This window comes from Elephantulus edwardii, unplaced genomic scaffold (assembly GCF_000299155.1).
Source record: "Elephantulus edwardii isolate Elephantulus edwardi_28Jun2011 unplaced genomic scaffold, EleEdw1.0 scaffold00012, whole genome shotgun sequence".
NCBI classification, from domain to species: Eukaryota; Metazoa; Chordata; class Mammalia; order Macroscelidea; family Macroscelididae; genus Elephantulus; species Elephantulus edwardii.
The window spans coordinates 30322808-30338027 of record NW_006399762.1 but is presented as its reverse complement, the minus strand read 5'-3'; the positions used below and the strand labels follow the sequence as shown (position 1 = coordinate 30338027).

General features: G+C 37.6%; 1 protein-coding gene and 1 pseudogene across 1 annotated transcript in view; one reads left to right on the top strand and one right to left on the bottom strand.

Moving 5' to 3' along the window:
• The window catches only part of ARHGEF38 (Rho guanine nucleotide exchange factor (GEF) 38), a 271058-nt gene that overhangs the window by 231347 nt on the left and 24491 nt on the right, over positions 1–15220 (top strand). The window contains exons 8-10 of the mRNA XM_006881117.1: positions 3680–3784; positions 7006–7128; positions 12146–12457. Coding sequence (XP_006881179.1) covers positions 3680–3784; positions 7006–7128; positions 12146–12457 — 540 coding nt within the window. The remainder of the gene's footprint in view (positions 1–3679; positions 3785–7005; positions 7129–12145; positions 12458–15220) is intronic.
• On the bottom strand, positions 7660–8086 carry LOC102848731 (annotated as a pseudogene).

Genomic DNA, 15220 nt, shown 5'->3' with positions numbered 1-15220 from the left:
GACACATCTAACCTCATTACCGTAGTTAGTGTGTCAATCCATCTCATTTGGGGTCTTCTCCTGCACTGTACCTTGATCCCTCCAAGATGACATAGTTCTCCAAAAACTGGTCCCTTCTGGCTACATGCCAAAAGTATGTGAGACGGAGTCTCAAAAATCCTTGCCTCAAGAAGCAGCTTGGTTGCTATAAATTGGCCTCCAACTAATGGCAACCCCAGGACAGCATTCTCATGATCAGGTGCAGATTATACTGTTATGATGTTTAGAATTTTCATTGAATGACTTTCTGAAATAGATCTACAGATGTTTCGTCTTAATCATCTGTAAAAAGGTGATTATTCCAGTAGCGTAGAAATGGGTGGTTATGAAGGTTAAAAGCATATAAAGAAAACACCTAACAAAGTCTGTGAGTATTCTATATTTAATTTTTTATCATTAGTATTATCATTTTTATTATTTCAGTGATTTGCACTATTTTTACTTTTTAATGCAGATTTATTCTTTCCCATGTGAGTACAAAATCACTTAAAAATGGCTTTCATCACTCTTGGATTTATTCCCTCATATTTTTCTTGGGACTCATCTAACCCACTGCAGACAGTAGGCAAATCCCTGTCACTCTTTCCAGTGTTGCACTGGAATGTGAAAAATTCAGGAGTTTTATGGTTTGCAGTCACAAAAATCAGAGCAAGAAAAACCAAGACATTTCATCTAAAGATAACAGTAATAAAACTGGGTTGTGAACTCATTTGGGAAGAAATCGTAGCTGCCGTAGACTTGCATAAATGCAGTGCACACATTTCACCCTACCATTTGTGATATTGCTTCTGGGGCACAGAAAATTCTATTGAGCAGTGATAGGCAGCTTCTAATTCTGGGCAGGTGCTTATATAAGTTGTTCCAGTCTTTAACATATTTATCATCAGCTTCTTATATTTTTCAATTGTGAGCTACAAGTGAATTGTAGCTAGAGTAGCCTGAAGGGATATTAATTAGATTTTTCCCCTTAATCTTTTGAGATGATGTCCTGTCAGCAACGAAGCATTTCAGTGTTAATCAGAAAATCAGCTGCATAGGCCAAACTGGAAAAGAGATAAATCTCTAATCAATCAATTTTGCACTTGTCAGCAGCTCAGGTGAAATATTTGGTGGAGTTAGGATATAAAGCTATTGCCCAAGAGAAAGATTCGATACAATTCATCATGCATTTATTGAATTCTTGTGTACCAGGCACTGTGCTAGAAATTGGAAATACAAGATAAACTAGGTTCTGAATTCAGTCTGAGTGATCCTGGTCCTATCTATTAATGTGGGGAAAAAAATTCTTTACCACTACCATCCTGCCACACCATACTCAGACTTTATACATTCATGTGAAGTTCCTGGGGAGTGCAAATGTTAATGTCCTTGCCACCCTAACTGAGAGGTTGAAGGATCAAAAGACCTGGTAATCTATTAATAGCATAAATTGGGTAGTCATTCACTCATCATTTTGATAATCGTCCTGAGAGATGAGCCCACATGGACTTTACTTCATGTGATCCCTTGGGGATCCAGCTGCTTCCAATTCTTTGCTGTGTTTGAGCTCTGAAGGTATTGTCTTCACCTGCCTGGTTTAAGCTGGCTCACGGCCATGTGTACCTCCAAGGCCCAAGGACACCGCTTTGAAGTCAAGATTCTGAAAAGGCTCACATGACTTTTCCTCATATCCTGTTTGCCCAATCCCAGATAACTGCAAGGAAGCATGGGAAATATATTCTCTGTTAGGACAGTCATGTTGCCAATTTTAACTAAGGAGTGAAATTCTATACATAATAGAACAATGGGGATAATTTCAACAATTTCTGCCAGACCTCTTTAAACAATATTTTTCCCATAGGATTGTGTAAGAATGAAGTGAGAAAACAGAAGATAGATTTAGTAGAGTGTCTGGAACATGTTTAATGTATGTGTGTATGTTTGTTTGCTATTATTATTAAGATAAGTGTACTTAATTTCAAAGCACTTACAATTCATCAGTGCAGAGAATTACTCAAATAATTACTATTGTAAGAATACATAGTAGGGAGAGATTTCAACAATATTTGAAGACGAATTAACAGAACAGGTGGCATTTGAGCTGGCCCTTGAAAAAAATAAACAGAATGTGAAAAGCATTAAAGGAATAGTGTATTATTTCAGCAAGAGAAAACTACAATCGAAAAATCTGATCACAAAATTGGCAAGCAGATTCAGGCAATATTTTTCACAGTATTATCCTGGTACTTGTTACTTTAGATCATCCCAGCCCAAGTCAAGATACACAAAATAAAATCTCTGGTCATTTCCACCTGGAAACAATTTTTTTAAAAGGTATCTTTCCCAGCATATCCTTATACACACCAAACTGATATTGAGCATAAAGATCGTTGAGGATGTTAGATTTTTGTTGTTGTTGTTGACTCCAAAGACTACCTGTAATAGAAGAGGTTTATAGCTGATCAATATTAAGGGATTTCAAAACAATATGCAGTGGCATCTTTTCTAGTTGTTCCATTTTAAGATCGATTGTCTTAAAATGCACATAAGAATCAGTAACAGCCATGCTAATTATCAAGTACCAAATTAAAAAAAGATATATATTTCATGAAACTTTTGCATTCTCCAACAGATTTTCTCTGAATGAACTTAGGTCTGACCTTTTGTAGTCATTTTGATCATTAAGAAATATTTCTTACCCAGAAGAGCCATCATAAGTGCTTTTTCTTAGAAATTGCCAACATATAAAATAATAAAGCATATTTTTAATGTTGGTAGATACATGCACATAATGACAAAAGCCCCACCCAAAGCACCAAAAGCCTGAGCAAATTAAATTTGTTTAACTCTACTGGTTTATCCCCCCAAAAAGGGGTTTTGCTTAGATCATGTCTATTTGAATTTGAGTTGATTGATAAAAAATCATTATAATTTTTTAAGCATGAATTTAAGAATGTTTTTTAAACAGTCACTGGGAAACAAAGTATAAAGACTAATTATTGTTTTTGTTGTGTAATGTAGAGTCGGAACTGGCCTATAGGTGACCCTCTGTCGGGTTTTCAGAGCCAGTTAATCTCAGGGGAGGAGATCGCCTATCCTTCTCCCGTGGAGCACCTGGTGTCCTTGAGCCCCGTGCCTTCAGGATTTCAGCACAGCTTCTTGCCACTAGGCCACCAGAGCCTCCTAAGTAGTAATAACAGCAAGCAGACAAACAAACAAACAAACAAACAAACATTTCCCAGTCATCCGGTCAAATGCAACTCTTATAAAGCCAAACAATATAATTTAAGAACATATGCATAATATATGTAATTGGAAAACTGCAGAGAAACTGTTATAATACTATCTATGGCTATTATAGCAAAAGTAAATCGACATACAAGCTAAACAAAATCAACTTAATCTGTGCAATGTAACTTTAAATCTCAATTGAACATCAGTTCTGTGTGCCAACACAGAAACTTTAGCACAAGATATATCTCATAAAAGTTTACATCACAACAATCAGTTTTTGTAATGTGTTAGACCAATGTAATTTGTGCTGGCTTTTGTTTTCTTTCAGTTTTTTTTTAGTACCAGAAGGATTTGAGTTTGGGGTTTTTTTTGTTTTGTTTTCTTTTTAAGAATTTGAGTTTTATAAAAAAAATTTCATATCCTTTAGGTAAAAGACAATACCTTTAACAGAGAAGAAAAACTATTTAGATGTTTAGAAAAGACAGTGAGGCATTGTGTGAAGAACATTTCATTCTGTCTTCAACACATACAGGTAGGTGAGATACAATTGTTTTCAATATTTCTACATAAATGTATTTATTTCCATGGTTACTGTGAACAGTAAATGTGACTGTTCATTCATTTACATTAGAACAACTTTCAGATCTCGGAGGCTGAATACTGCTACTAAAGGAAGCCAATATTAAATCTTGGTTTTCACTCTTGATCTCTATATATCCCCACCCTACCTTCAAACAAAATAAACATATTGTAGCGCCTTTGGGAGTGATTGCCACTCAGTTCTGGACAATCAGAGTGCTTTATTTATGAAAGAGAGAAATTTTTTAAATCAAAATAGACAAGGAAAATGATACTTGTTTATTCCTTAAAATCCATGTCCCTTTTCAGTAAGATTTAAGGTGATTTTCAAATATATCTAAAATGTCAGGTATTCACATAATTTGATAATGGGATTGAATATTTTAAAAATTAAGATGAGACAAAATGAAATTAGAGAAATTAAAAGACAAAAGATCCATAACAAAAGGCTACGAACAACCCAAACCTCAAATAACTGTCTCTAAGTTAGCTGTAAACTAACTAGCAGCAAATCCTAAAAAGAGACATGTGTGTAATCACATGACTCCAAGAGTTAAAATAAGAACCTTGATATATTTTGTATTTTCAATTCCCGTTTGTGATTTTGAAATCAAACTCATAGATGATGCAATTTTAGTTTGCAAATACACATACGTAAAGAAAACCACTATAAAGGAAATGAACTGGAACAAAATAATGTGAACTAGACTATATAAATGCTCCCGCACAGCTAGACTGTTGTTAGGTACCAATGCATTGACTACTACCGAAAATGACCCTATATAAACAACAGATAGAAACATTCAGCCCCATCCTCATAATCTCTGCCATACTCAAGCCTATTGTAATCAGTGTTTCAGTCTTTCTTGTTGAGGTTCTTCCTTCCCTTCCCTGACCCTCTACATTTTGCAGTATAATGTCTTTTCCAAGGTCTGGTGCTCCTGATAACACACCCAAAGCATGTGAGACAAAGTGTCACCATTCTAGCCTCTATGGCGCACCGTGGTTACACTTCCTCCCAGACAGATTTCTGTGTTCTCCTGACAGTCCATGGTATATTCAATACTCCTACATAATGCTACAATTATTTTTTATAAATCTTCTTTGGTTTTCTTTATTCCTTGTCCAACTTTCACATACATACAAAGTAAATGAACATACCATGGCTTGAGTCAGGCACACCTTAGTCTTTAAACAACACCCTTGCTCTTAACACCTTAAAGAAGTCCTTGACAGTAGCTTTGCCCAATGCAATATGTCTTTTGATTTCTTAACTGCTGCTATCAAAGGTGTTGGTTGTGCAAAACATGAAATTAAATCATTGACAACTAGACTACTAGTAAAAAACACCACCACAAATTTCCTGTTCCACAGGAAGTGGTCCAGACTCTGTTAAAAACTACTGGCTTAAGAAAACTAAGTAAAACACAATTTTATTTATTAAAGCAAGTCATGAGTTTCTGCTATTGAACCTCTTAAAGAAGGCAGTGTCCTCTATAACACTCCTATGGTGGTCATATCTATGAAACACAGATAATTCTTTTTTTTTTTTTTTTTTTTACCAAAAGCTCAATAGCATCACTTTTACTATAAAGGAATCACTGGTCTCTCACCCTTTGGAAAGTTCTCCAACTATGTTACAAACAAATCATCGTTTTAAAAATGAACTCGTAAGAAAACAAGTTCTCATCACAAAACCAAGAGAAAGGCAGTGTAGTGGCAGTAGCTTCCTGACTGAGTACAAACCAAGCCTGGAAGATGAAAGCTGGAATGTGATTTTTGTCATTTTCCTGTGAGATCATAAAGCAATTCATAAAGAAAATATTTTTATAGTAAGGAGAAGAAATCTGGTGCTTTCAGTAGGGCCCAGTTGTTGGGGAGATACAGAAAGTTCATAGAGACACATCTATTAGTTAATAAGTTATTCCCTTGCATTCTCTAGACAGTTTTATCTTAACAGTCTGATTTAGAGGTAGATATTTAGGTGGTTACATAAAATATCGCACCAACAGAGGGTTAAGTTGACAGGCACAGTGATTATGAGGCATGATTCCATGTGATTTACCTGACAAACACCATTCTCTTCTTCTTTAATAACTGATGTAAAGTCTGATTTCACAATCAGATTTGCCTTCTTCTTCCTAAACTATGCACTGCCTGCCATGAAAATAAAATGAAAACACTTTTGTAACTGCCAGAGAGCAGGGAGAATACTGTCCTTGATGTACTTTTGAAGGAGTAAATACCTTTTGGGAACACCTCACAAGATCTCTCATTTCCACTAATTGATACAACAATTTAAACATCTTAAAGAGAACGTTGAAGGCTCTAAGGAAAGCAGAAAAGATATATCAAAGAGGAGTGATTTTTTTTTTTTTTAATGAAGGAGCTATACAAATTGAATGCTAAAAGTGACCAGTAAGTGAATTTAAGAGGAATTGTGCTTGGTGAAAGAAGATGTCCTATAGAATAGTCTAAAGAAAAAATAAATTTGTCTTGAAGGAAGTGCAGCCAGGATGCTCCTTAGCAGTGAGGATGATGAGACTTTTTCTCATATATTTTGAGTATTGGGAGGAACCAATCCTTGGGAAAAGACACTATGCTTTGTAAAGTTCATGTCACATACTGTCGAGTCAGAACCAACTCATAATTGATCCACCAGCCGGTTTTCAGAGTCTGTAAATCTCACCAGAGGAAATAGCCATCTTTCTCCCATGGAGCAGCTGGTAGATTCGAACTGCTTGCCTTGGGTTGGCAGTACAGCTCCTTACCAGTAGGCCACATAGGTGGGCGAAAACAAAGACCTATAACAAGATGGGTTGACGCAACTATGGACTTAAGCATCGCAGACATTGTGAGAATGGCACAGGACCAGGAAGTTCTTGCTTCTATTGTACAGAGGCTTGCTAAGAGCTGGAACTGGCTAGAGTAGAGTAACTATAAAAGAGTGACATAGCTGAAATGTAAAAAAAGAAAAACCCTCCCATAACCCAAACCCGACACAACCTACAGATAACCTGGCTGCGCACCGTATTCATGAATAGTCTTTTTCCTTTTTCTTTTTAGCTTTCACTGGTGATGGAGGATTATGAGGCGGTCGACCTTAATGCTATACTTATTTGCTCTTGAGTCAGAATTTGTACTTTGTGTGACTTTTTTTTCATTGGGTTTCAGGATGCCATGCCCTTGGCTCTGCAGAGTATAACAGAGCTCCAGGAGATTTCGTGCAATAAAGATGAAGAAGAGAGTGACTCTTCAGAGACCCCAAGTGATGCCTCAAGTCCCTGTAATGACTTTGTAAGTGATGCCTGTTCACAGATAAATGCAAATCAAATAGTAAGGTTAAATTAAAATCTGCCTTTCATTGCTTTTTTGCATGTAAAAATATAACATGTTCTAAAGCAAATATTAATGTCAAAATTAGAAGCTTTAAGTAGGAGGGTTTTTTTTTTCAATTATCAAATGTTTTTCAAGGGGCTTAGTGAAGATTTTACTATAATTGACATTTAAGAGGATCCTGATTGTATTTCCAGGGGTGTTAGTGTTTGTGCAGCTTTGAAAACCATAATTTATTTTAAGTATGCATATGATATTTCAGGTATTTATTAAGTTATAATGGTCTGATTTTTTTTTAACTTCATCACTGGAAATTTAAGGGAGAGAAGACGTTTTCTAAAGATACAGTTCTTTTTAGCAATGTAAAGCAAGATTTCTATAAGGAAAAGGATTTGGGATTTTTTGCCAAAGAGTCCATATAGTATTATTTTTGAAGCCTTAAAATCTCATAACTCTTTTTTATTATAAAGGTAAATCCTACTCCTGTTGGGATTATTGGTAGGATTTCTGGTAACATGCATGGGACCCAGGGCCTGCAAACTTGAATTCGCAGCTACGAGGTCGGCTACAAGCAGGGTCGAGTCATACTGGATAAGAATGTCTTTGATTTTCTTCTTGGAGGTCTATCCACATACTTCGTAGGCAACCAAGGCTTTGGAGATAGACTGGCGGATTGTGTAAATCTGGGCAACATGACCACCACCCTTCACACAGACTCAGATATCCACACCAGCAAAGCGTTCTTTACCCAGCAGCAGAATAGGTTCCAGGAGCTTGTACTAAAGCGAGCGGGGCTCAATCATCACCAGAGGCCGGCCGTTCACCTTGATAAGGCCGCTGTCCCATTTGCAGGGTGCCATGGCTATGGCTGTATTGCGTCCAACACTTGCACGGACTGCAGTGCGCCCTTGAACAGCATGGCCAATGGCTAGCAGGAGAGATCCTCACCGTGCAGGGCTGCGACCAGAAATGGCCTTACATTATTTTTTTCTATTCTATGCTAAAATATTCATCTTTTGAGAATCTTATCAAATATAGTTTGGAAATTATAAAAAACGTGAGTGATTAGCTGGTCTGAATAATTTTTATATACTATCCTTTGTTTTTAGATGTATTATTATTTAATTTCTGTTACTATCCTATAAAACATAATAGATTTTTTCATCATCTTTAAAGTCCTCGTGTATGTTGTCATTATTGGCATTTGGTTGGAAGCAGGAGTGGCATCCACTCCCTAAACAGTATGTCTCTGGCAACTCTATGAACTTTGATAAATGACAATAGTTATAGAAAGGCTTCAGACCTTTAGTTCACAGAGTTGCTGTGAGTCTGTTCTAGTCGACAGCAATCAACACCACCACCCCTGGCATATGGGATCAGACAAATCTTTACTGAGCAGCCATTGTGTCAGTGGATGCTTAACATGCCTTGTTTCCAAAGCTCTAAGGTTAAGTAACATGTTAAGTCCCTCAAACAATAAATGAACAGCCCTACACATTTCTGAACTGCAGTAAGTGATTCAATCCATGTACAGACGAAAAAAGTTATTTTGCTTCTTTGGCATGGGAAATAGGTTTTCCCATATGTGTTTAATGAACTAAGGGAAGCTGTATCTGTATGTAGTTTCTAGAATTGGTTACAGAGACCACACTTTAGAAAAGTATTTAAGGATTTGCTTTTATTAGTCCTCATAAATTTATTATTAAATTAGTAAATACTTATTGAGTGCCATGTAAGAGCAAGGCATATATATTCTTTTTCAGCAAGCATGTTCTAGAATCTGATGCAATGAAGAAAGAGACGATAACATTGCATAAAAATATAAAAGGATGAATTGGGCTAAATTAAGTAATTATCAGAAAATACACTATTAAAAGCCAACTGACTTAAGGAAATGAGAACATCTTTTGAAAATCAAAGATTTTCAAAATAAAAATTGAGAGCTTAAAATCTGTCTTATGACATAATGATTGCTATATAACCATGGATGGTAGCTATACATTTTGTAAAGGCTAAAATGTTAAAACAAAATCTGATTCTTACTGAGACACATTTCTTACATGTGGATCAATCCATTTATGCCTAAGGGTCACTAAAAAAATATATTAAGATTAGATTACCTGTAGGATCCAGTAACATCATAAACATGGTAATTAATCCCAGATACAGTAACCATTGTTTGCTTTGTCAAAACACTCATTAAGCAGTCTGCAGGCGCATATTGATTATTTTATAAGCTAGACATCAAACTTAATCTGTGTAGGCTGTTCCTGGTGCCAATAAGAGATTGGTTTTTCTCTCTCTTCTAAATTTCCCATGAGTTCAAGCTAACTTACTACGGGCCATTTAAATTAATTAATACAAGCTGCTGCTCAGACACTGATTTCCCCAGGACATGCTAGGGGTTACAAAAGAGAAATCTAATTGCAAATTGCCATAAAAAAAAATCATGTTACCAAAGAGTATATAAAACACATAATTATGATTGCTTGTTCATTACTATTCAAAAAACATATATGATAAATAACAAAGTGTACCAGTAAGCAAACAGGGCACCAGTGTTCTTCAGAATAGATGGAGAAAGAGAAATAGAAAAAAAAATAAGTCTATGATGCTCAGATGTTGATATGAAGTTGGTGAAATGAAGTTAATTTTCAATGACTTAAAACTGAAAATGGAGCAACATAGGAATTGGTATCAGCTTAGTCTTTGATTTATTTAAGAAGATAATAAATCTGTGATCATATTCCTGTCGCTGCAGTTGAAGAAAAACAAACCCAATGCAAAATAAACAAACAAAAAAATCCAAACAAGCCTATCCTGGAGAATAATGCAGTAAAGAGCTCTGGTGGTATACTGCAGTATGTGTGTAGCTAATAATAAGAAAGCCGGTGGTTTGAATCTAACCAGTTTCTCCATGGAAGAAATGTGGACAGTTTCCTTAGTGATTTAGAGCTTCAGAAACGTGAAGTTCACCATGAGTCAGAATCAACTTGGTGGCATTGGGTTTTGTTGTTGTTTTTAGCTGGAAAAGAGGAGCCCTAGTGGGGTAGTGGTTAAGTACTATGCTACTAACTCAGAGGTCAGCAGTTTGAACTCACCAGTCACACTGCAGGAGAAAGATGTTGAAGTTAGCTTCCAAAAGAATTTACAGCCTTGAAAACCCTGGGGAATAGTTTATTCTGCCCTATTAGAGTTACTCTAACTTGGACTTGACTCAAAGGCAATGGGTTTGTTTTTTCATTTATCTGTGTAGGAGGGTTCCTGAGGGTTGCAGTTAACCTACTCAGCTGCTGTTTGAAAGTTGGCAATTTGAGTCCAGAGATGCCTTGCAAAAAAATAGCCTGCTGATGGACTTCTGAAGAATCAGTCACTGAAAATCCTATGGTGCACAGTTCCACTCCGACATGCATAGGGCTGGCATGAGTGAGAATAGATCCAAAGGGAACTGGTTTTCATCTGTACAGGGACACAATTCCACCATCGCAAATGTGTCCTGGGGGCAAAAATGGAAGAAATGCTGTGTACTCTGTTATCTGTAAGTGCCATCTAGTTAACTATGACTCACAGTGGCACCTATGAACAACAGATCTGAGCATTGAACTATGCTGAGCCATTCTCAGGAGCTCAACAAGCATCAGCCCATTGTTGTTGCACTCGCTGTGTTAATCCATCTCATTGAAGGTCTTCCTCTCTTTCTCTGACCTTCTGCTTTTCCCATCACAGTGTCTTGTTCCAAGGACTGGCCTCTCCTGACCGTATGCCCAAAGCAAATGAGAAGAAGTCTGCCTCTAAATATCATCCTGGTTGCACTTTGTCTAAGGCAGATTTGTTGTTCTTTTGGCAGTCCATAGGACATTTAAGTCTTTGCTTAAGATTGATTTATGTATCCTTTTTTTGCCAGACAAGGGTATGAATTATTTACATGATCTTGGTAGTTAAAAAATGCAGCTCTCATAAGCTGGAGTGACTCAATTGGTTCTGAGATTAGAAAGAAGCAGAAGAGGAATGTGTTGAAGGAGCTGATCTCAGTGACCAGGCCAATGGCTGCAGAGGCATAGGTAGGGTATTTGGGAAGGTAGATGAGCAGGCTTTTTCTTTGCTCCTCTTCCTGTTCACTCTTCAGGTTCAATGCTAGAGTCTAGTGTTGTTATTTTAAGCCCTTGAAAGGGTTTAGTTACAGAAGGAGATCTACAACAAACAAGGAAATTATGTTACTGTCCAAACATATAACATCTATCTTTTAGATATAGTTATGTGCCACTGAGTTGCCTGCAACTGGTAGCGACCCTGTGTACACCAGCTCTGAACCCTGCTCTATCTTGAGTCAACATCATCACCTCCAAGACACCTATCCTCTCATACCCCAGTCACTGAGTCAATTCACCTCATCAAGAGGCTTCTTTTCCTGTGCTAAGGTCTTGTTCCTCCTGGCAACATGCCCAAAGTATGTGAGACAGAGCTTCAAAATCTCTGCCTTCAAGAAGTAGCCTGGTAACTTTAACATATTATCAGCTCAAAGTTACAAGTCAAGTTTACTAATCTTTTCTTTAACATTATGGCACTACCTACAAATTTTAGCTTCCAACTTTCTTGCTCTGATTATAATCGGTCTAGAATGTGCTCCCAGTCATTTTCTCTTCATTTCTTCTCTTTCTATGCTCAGCAGAACAAGACCACACAGGCAGCCTTGACCCACTGAAAGTCTCGATTAAGAAAATATTCATTTTAGCTTGCTGAATGATCTCTCATAGCTGTCAAAGGGAACAGAGTGGTTTAACAGAAACTGTTCAGTAACATGCTATGAGATGCTTTTTGGTTACACACACACACGAGCACACAAGGTGTGATCCTATTTTAACTTGGCTGGGTATGGTTTTCTTTTGTGCTGTGCTTCTCCAGGGAGCATGCTGGCAGTGCTGGCCATGGTCCCCGGCTAGTGCCGTCTTTGTAATGGGATTGTATTTTCTTTTGACAGGCAGTGCACTTACAGAAGCTTGTCCTGGTTCCCCTGTCAGCTCTGCTGTCCTTATTCCCAGGACCTCAGAAGCTCATCCAGAAACGCTATGACAAGCTCCTGGATTACAACAGCTACCTGCAACGGTCAGCAGGAGATGAGTCAGACCTGGCCAAAAGAGAGTACGAGGCCCTCAATGCCCAGCTTGTCGAGGAGCTCCAAGTGTTCAATCAGGCTGCCCGCAAGATTCTATTGAACTGTCTGTGCAGTTTCATCACCCTTTTCAGAGACCTGATGCTCGTGACCCAGCGGGTTTATTCCAAAGTGGTGCTGGTAAGAACAGCTCAGCATCTGGCTTCCCTCTCCTTCAGAATACTCTAACAACCACACTGATGCAAAGCCACGCCCTCCTCTCTATTCTGTTTTGTTTGGATTTTCAATAACAGTCAAGTAGTCTTTTGCTTCATACCTCTCTTCATTGGAGCTCTGGTAGCCTAGTGGATAAGGAGTTGTGCTGTCCACCCAAAGGTGCATCGCTTGAGTCCATTGGCTGCATCTTGGGAGAAAGGTGGGCAATCCTTGCAGTTTACAAGCTATGAGTCAGTTAGAACTTAAGGAAGCATACCAACTACAACAACCAATTAGTTTCCTAGTTCAATTTTACTGTGGCTTACACGCATGTTGTTGTTACTGTTTATTTGTTTTTGTAGACTACCAAAATTCAAACAAAATGTTATAACTCCACCGCCACTGAGAGGTCAGACTCACAGTGACCCTACAGGACAGAGCAGAACTGCCTCGTAGTTTCCAGGCCTGTTGCTTTAAGGCAGCAGAGTGCTAGACAGTCACATCTTTCTACTGCATAATAAAGGGGGCTTTCTAGCCACTCACCCTTAATCTCTGCATCACCAGGGCTGCTTCTCTTTTGGAGATTACCTTTCAAATACTGAGTACTTTTCTGTTTTTCTTGACTCAGCCAGAATACATTTGCCTAATGTAACATCTAGGAGGTGCTTTGTTAATTCAAAAGTGGTACCTCTCTGGAGGGTCAAATCTACTTGTCCCTTTGCAGAAACAAGATAGACAATCTCCTCATGTGCAAGTTACATACAGCCTCTGAACATCTGCTGGAGAGTTACCCATGAGTCAGTTCTGAAACAACAGCAATGAGAGATAGAATCATTATATCTTATTATACAGTGGCAAGAAGCTGTGCTGCAATCCCAAAGGCCCACCGTTCGAGGCCACTAGAAAGATGGGCAATCTCCCCCGTGTGATTAACTGCCTCTGAAAACCTGCCAGAGGGTCAGCTAGGGGTCAGCTCTGACTTGATAGTACACAACAACAATTATATGTGTAGGGAGCTCTGGTGGCCTAGTGGTAAGACTCTGCACTGCAAACCTGAATCCGCTAGCTGCTCCATGCAAGAAGGATGGCCATCTCCTCCTGTGTGATTAACTGCCTCACTGATGGTCAGCTATGGGTTGGTTCTGACTTGATGGTACTCAACAACAACATGATATATATTTATATGTTAATATATATGTAAATTAATATATAGGACATAATGTGGTAAGTGCAAGAGGGGGAGGCCCTGGATAAGATGAGTTGACACAGTAACTGGGGGGAATAAGGGGAGATGTGTCAGAGGCAGCGAGACTGGCTCAGGATAGGACAGGGTTCAGAGCTGTTGTGCATAGGATTACTGTGCGTCTCAGTCAACTTGACAGCACAAAACAACAATAATGTGTTATATATGTATTGTTCTAAAAATAAAAATTTACATTTTATAAATTGATATATGTAAATTTTAACTATCATCATTTATCAAAGTTCATAGAGTTTCCAGAGACATTGTTGTTTAGGAAGTGACTGCCACTCCTGCTGCTGAAAACTCTATGAACTTAGAGAAATGACAATAGTTATAGAAAGGTTTCAGGCCTTTTGTTCATAGAGTTGCTATGAGTCATGCTCGACTCAACAACAATCAACAATAACAACAATGGAAGAAGGAATATAACATTTATCTCTCCATTAGTCAGATTTTGAGGGTTTAAAAAATTATTTTCCAAAGAAGATACAAGATTTTTATAATTCAACAGTAACTTTAAAAAAATTCTTCTTAGTCTCTGTAATTTTTCTCTTCATGTTAAGTGTGTTAGTTTTCATTAAACTGCTTTGACCAAGATAACTATGACATCAGCTTTCCAAATTAGATGCTGAACTCACAGCATTTGGAGCAGGATTAATCATACTTACTTTAGCTTTTTATTATGTAGTCAATTAAATTTCAACTTATTCTTTGAATTAAATTAAGTAAATAGTTGTTATATTTTCATGGTTCAAAAAGATAAAACTATAAAAATATATGTGCCGGCTTACACCCACTCAGGTCATCAACCTCCTCATACCCCGTCGCCTCCCTCCTGAAATAATTTTTATTAGTTTATTTTTTTAAATCTAGAACTTCTTTATATAACGAAAGTAAAGGCAAATGTGAGTTTTTAGTCCTTTTGTGGAAGATAGCATATTATAGGCACAATTTGACACTATTTTTTAATAGTATATTCTGGAGAGGCTTTCATGTCACTGCACAGAGAACTTCTGAATTCGTTTGTTTGGTTTTTAACAGCTTTATTCAGAGATCATTCACATGTCACACAATTTTCTCATTTAAAGTGCACAATTTAGTTGTTTTCAATGCATTCATAGAGTCGCCACAGACCTAAAAAATTTTATCTTCATTGTATACAGAAGTAAAATGGGAAAGAAATAATAGTTTCCACTATGGTAATAATTTAGGCACTTTTCCTCTGTTTCTGTTATCTCCATAAACTCTGGCAGTGCAGCCCATGGCGGGTTGTACCTTTAACCCAAAGTCTGCATATTCCTTGTTGGTTTGAACTCATCAGCCACTTCTTGGGAGAAAATTGGGCAGTCTCTTCACTTAGCAATTCACAGCCTTGGAAACCTCGCTGCAGTGGTTGTTATGCGTCATCGAGTTGACTACAACTCATAGAGACTCTACTGAATAGATCTGAACCTTGTCCTCTCCTGTGCCATCCTCACCATCTCTGATTGGGTCAAGCCGTTACA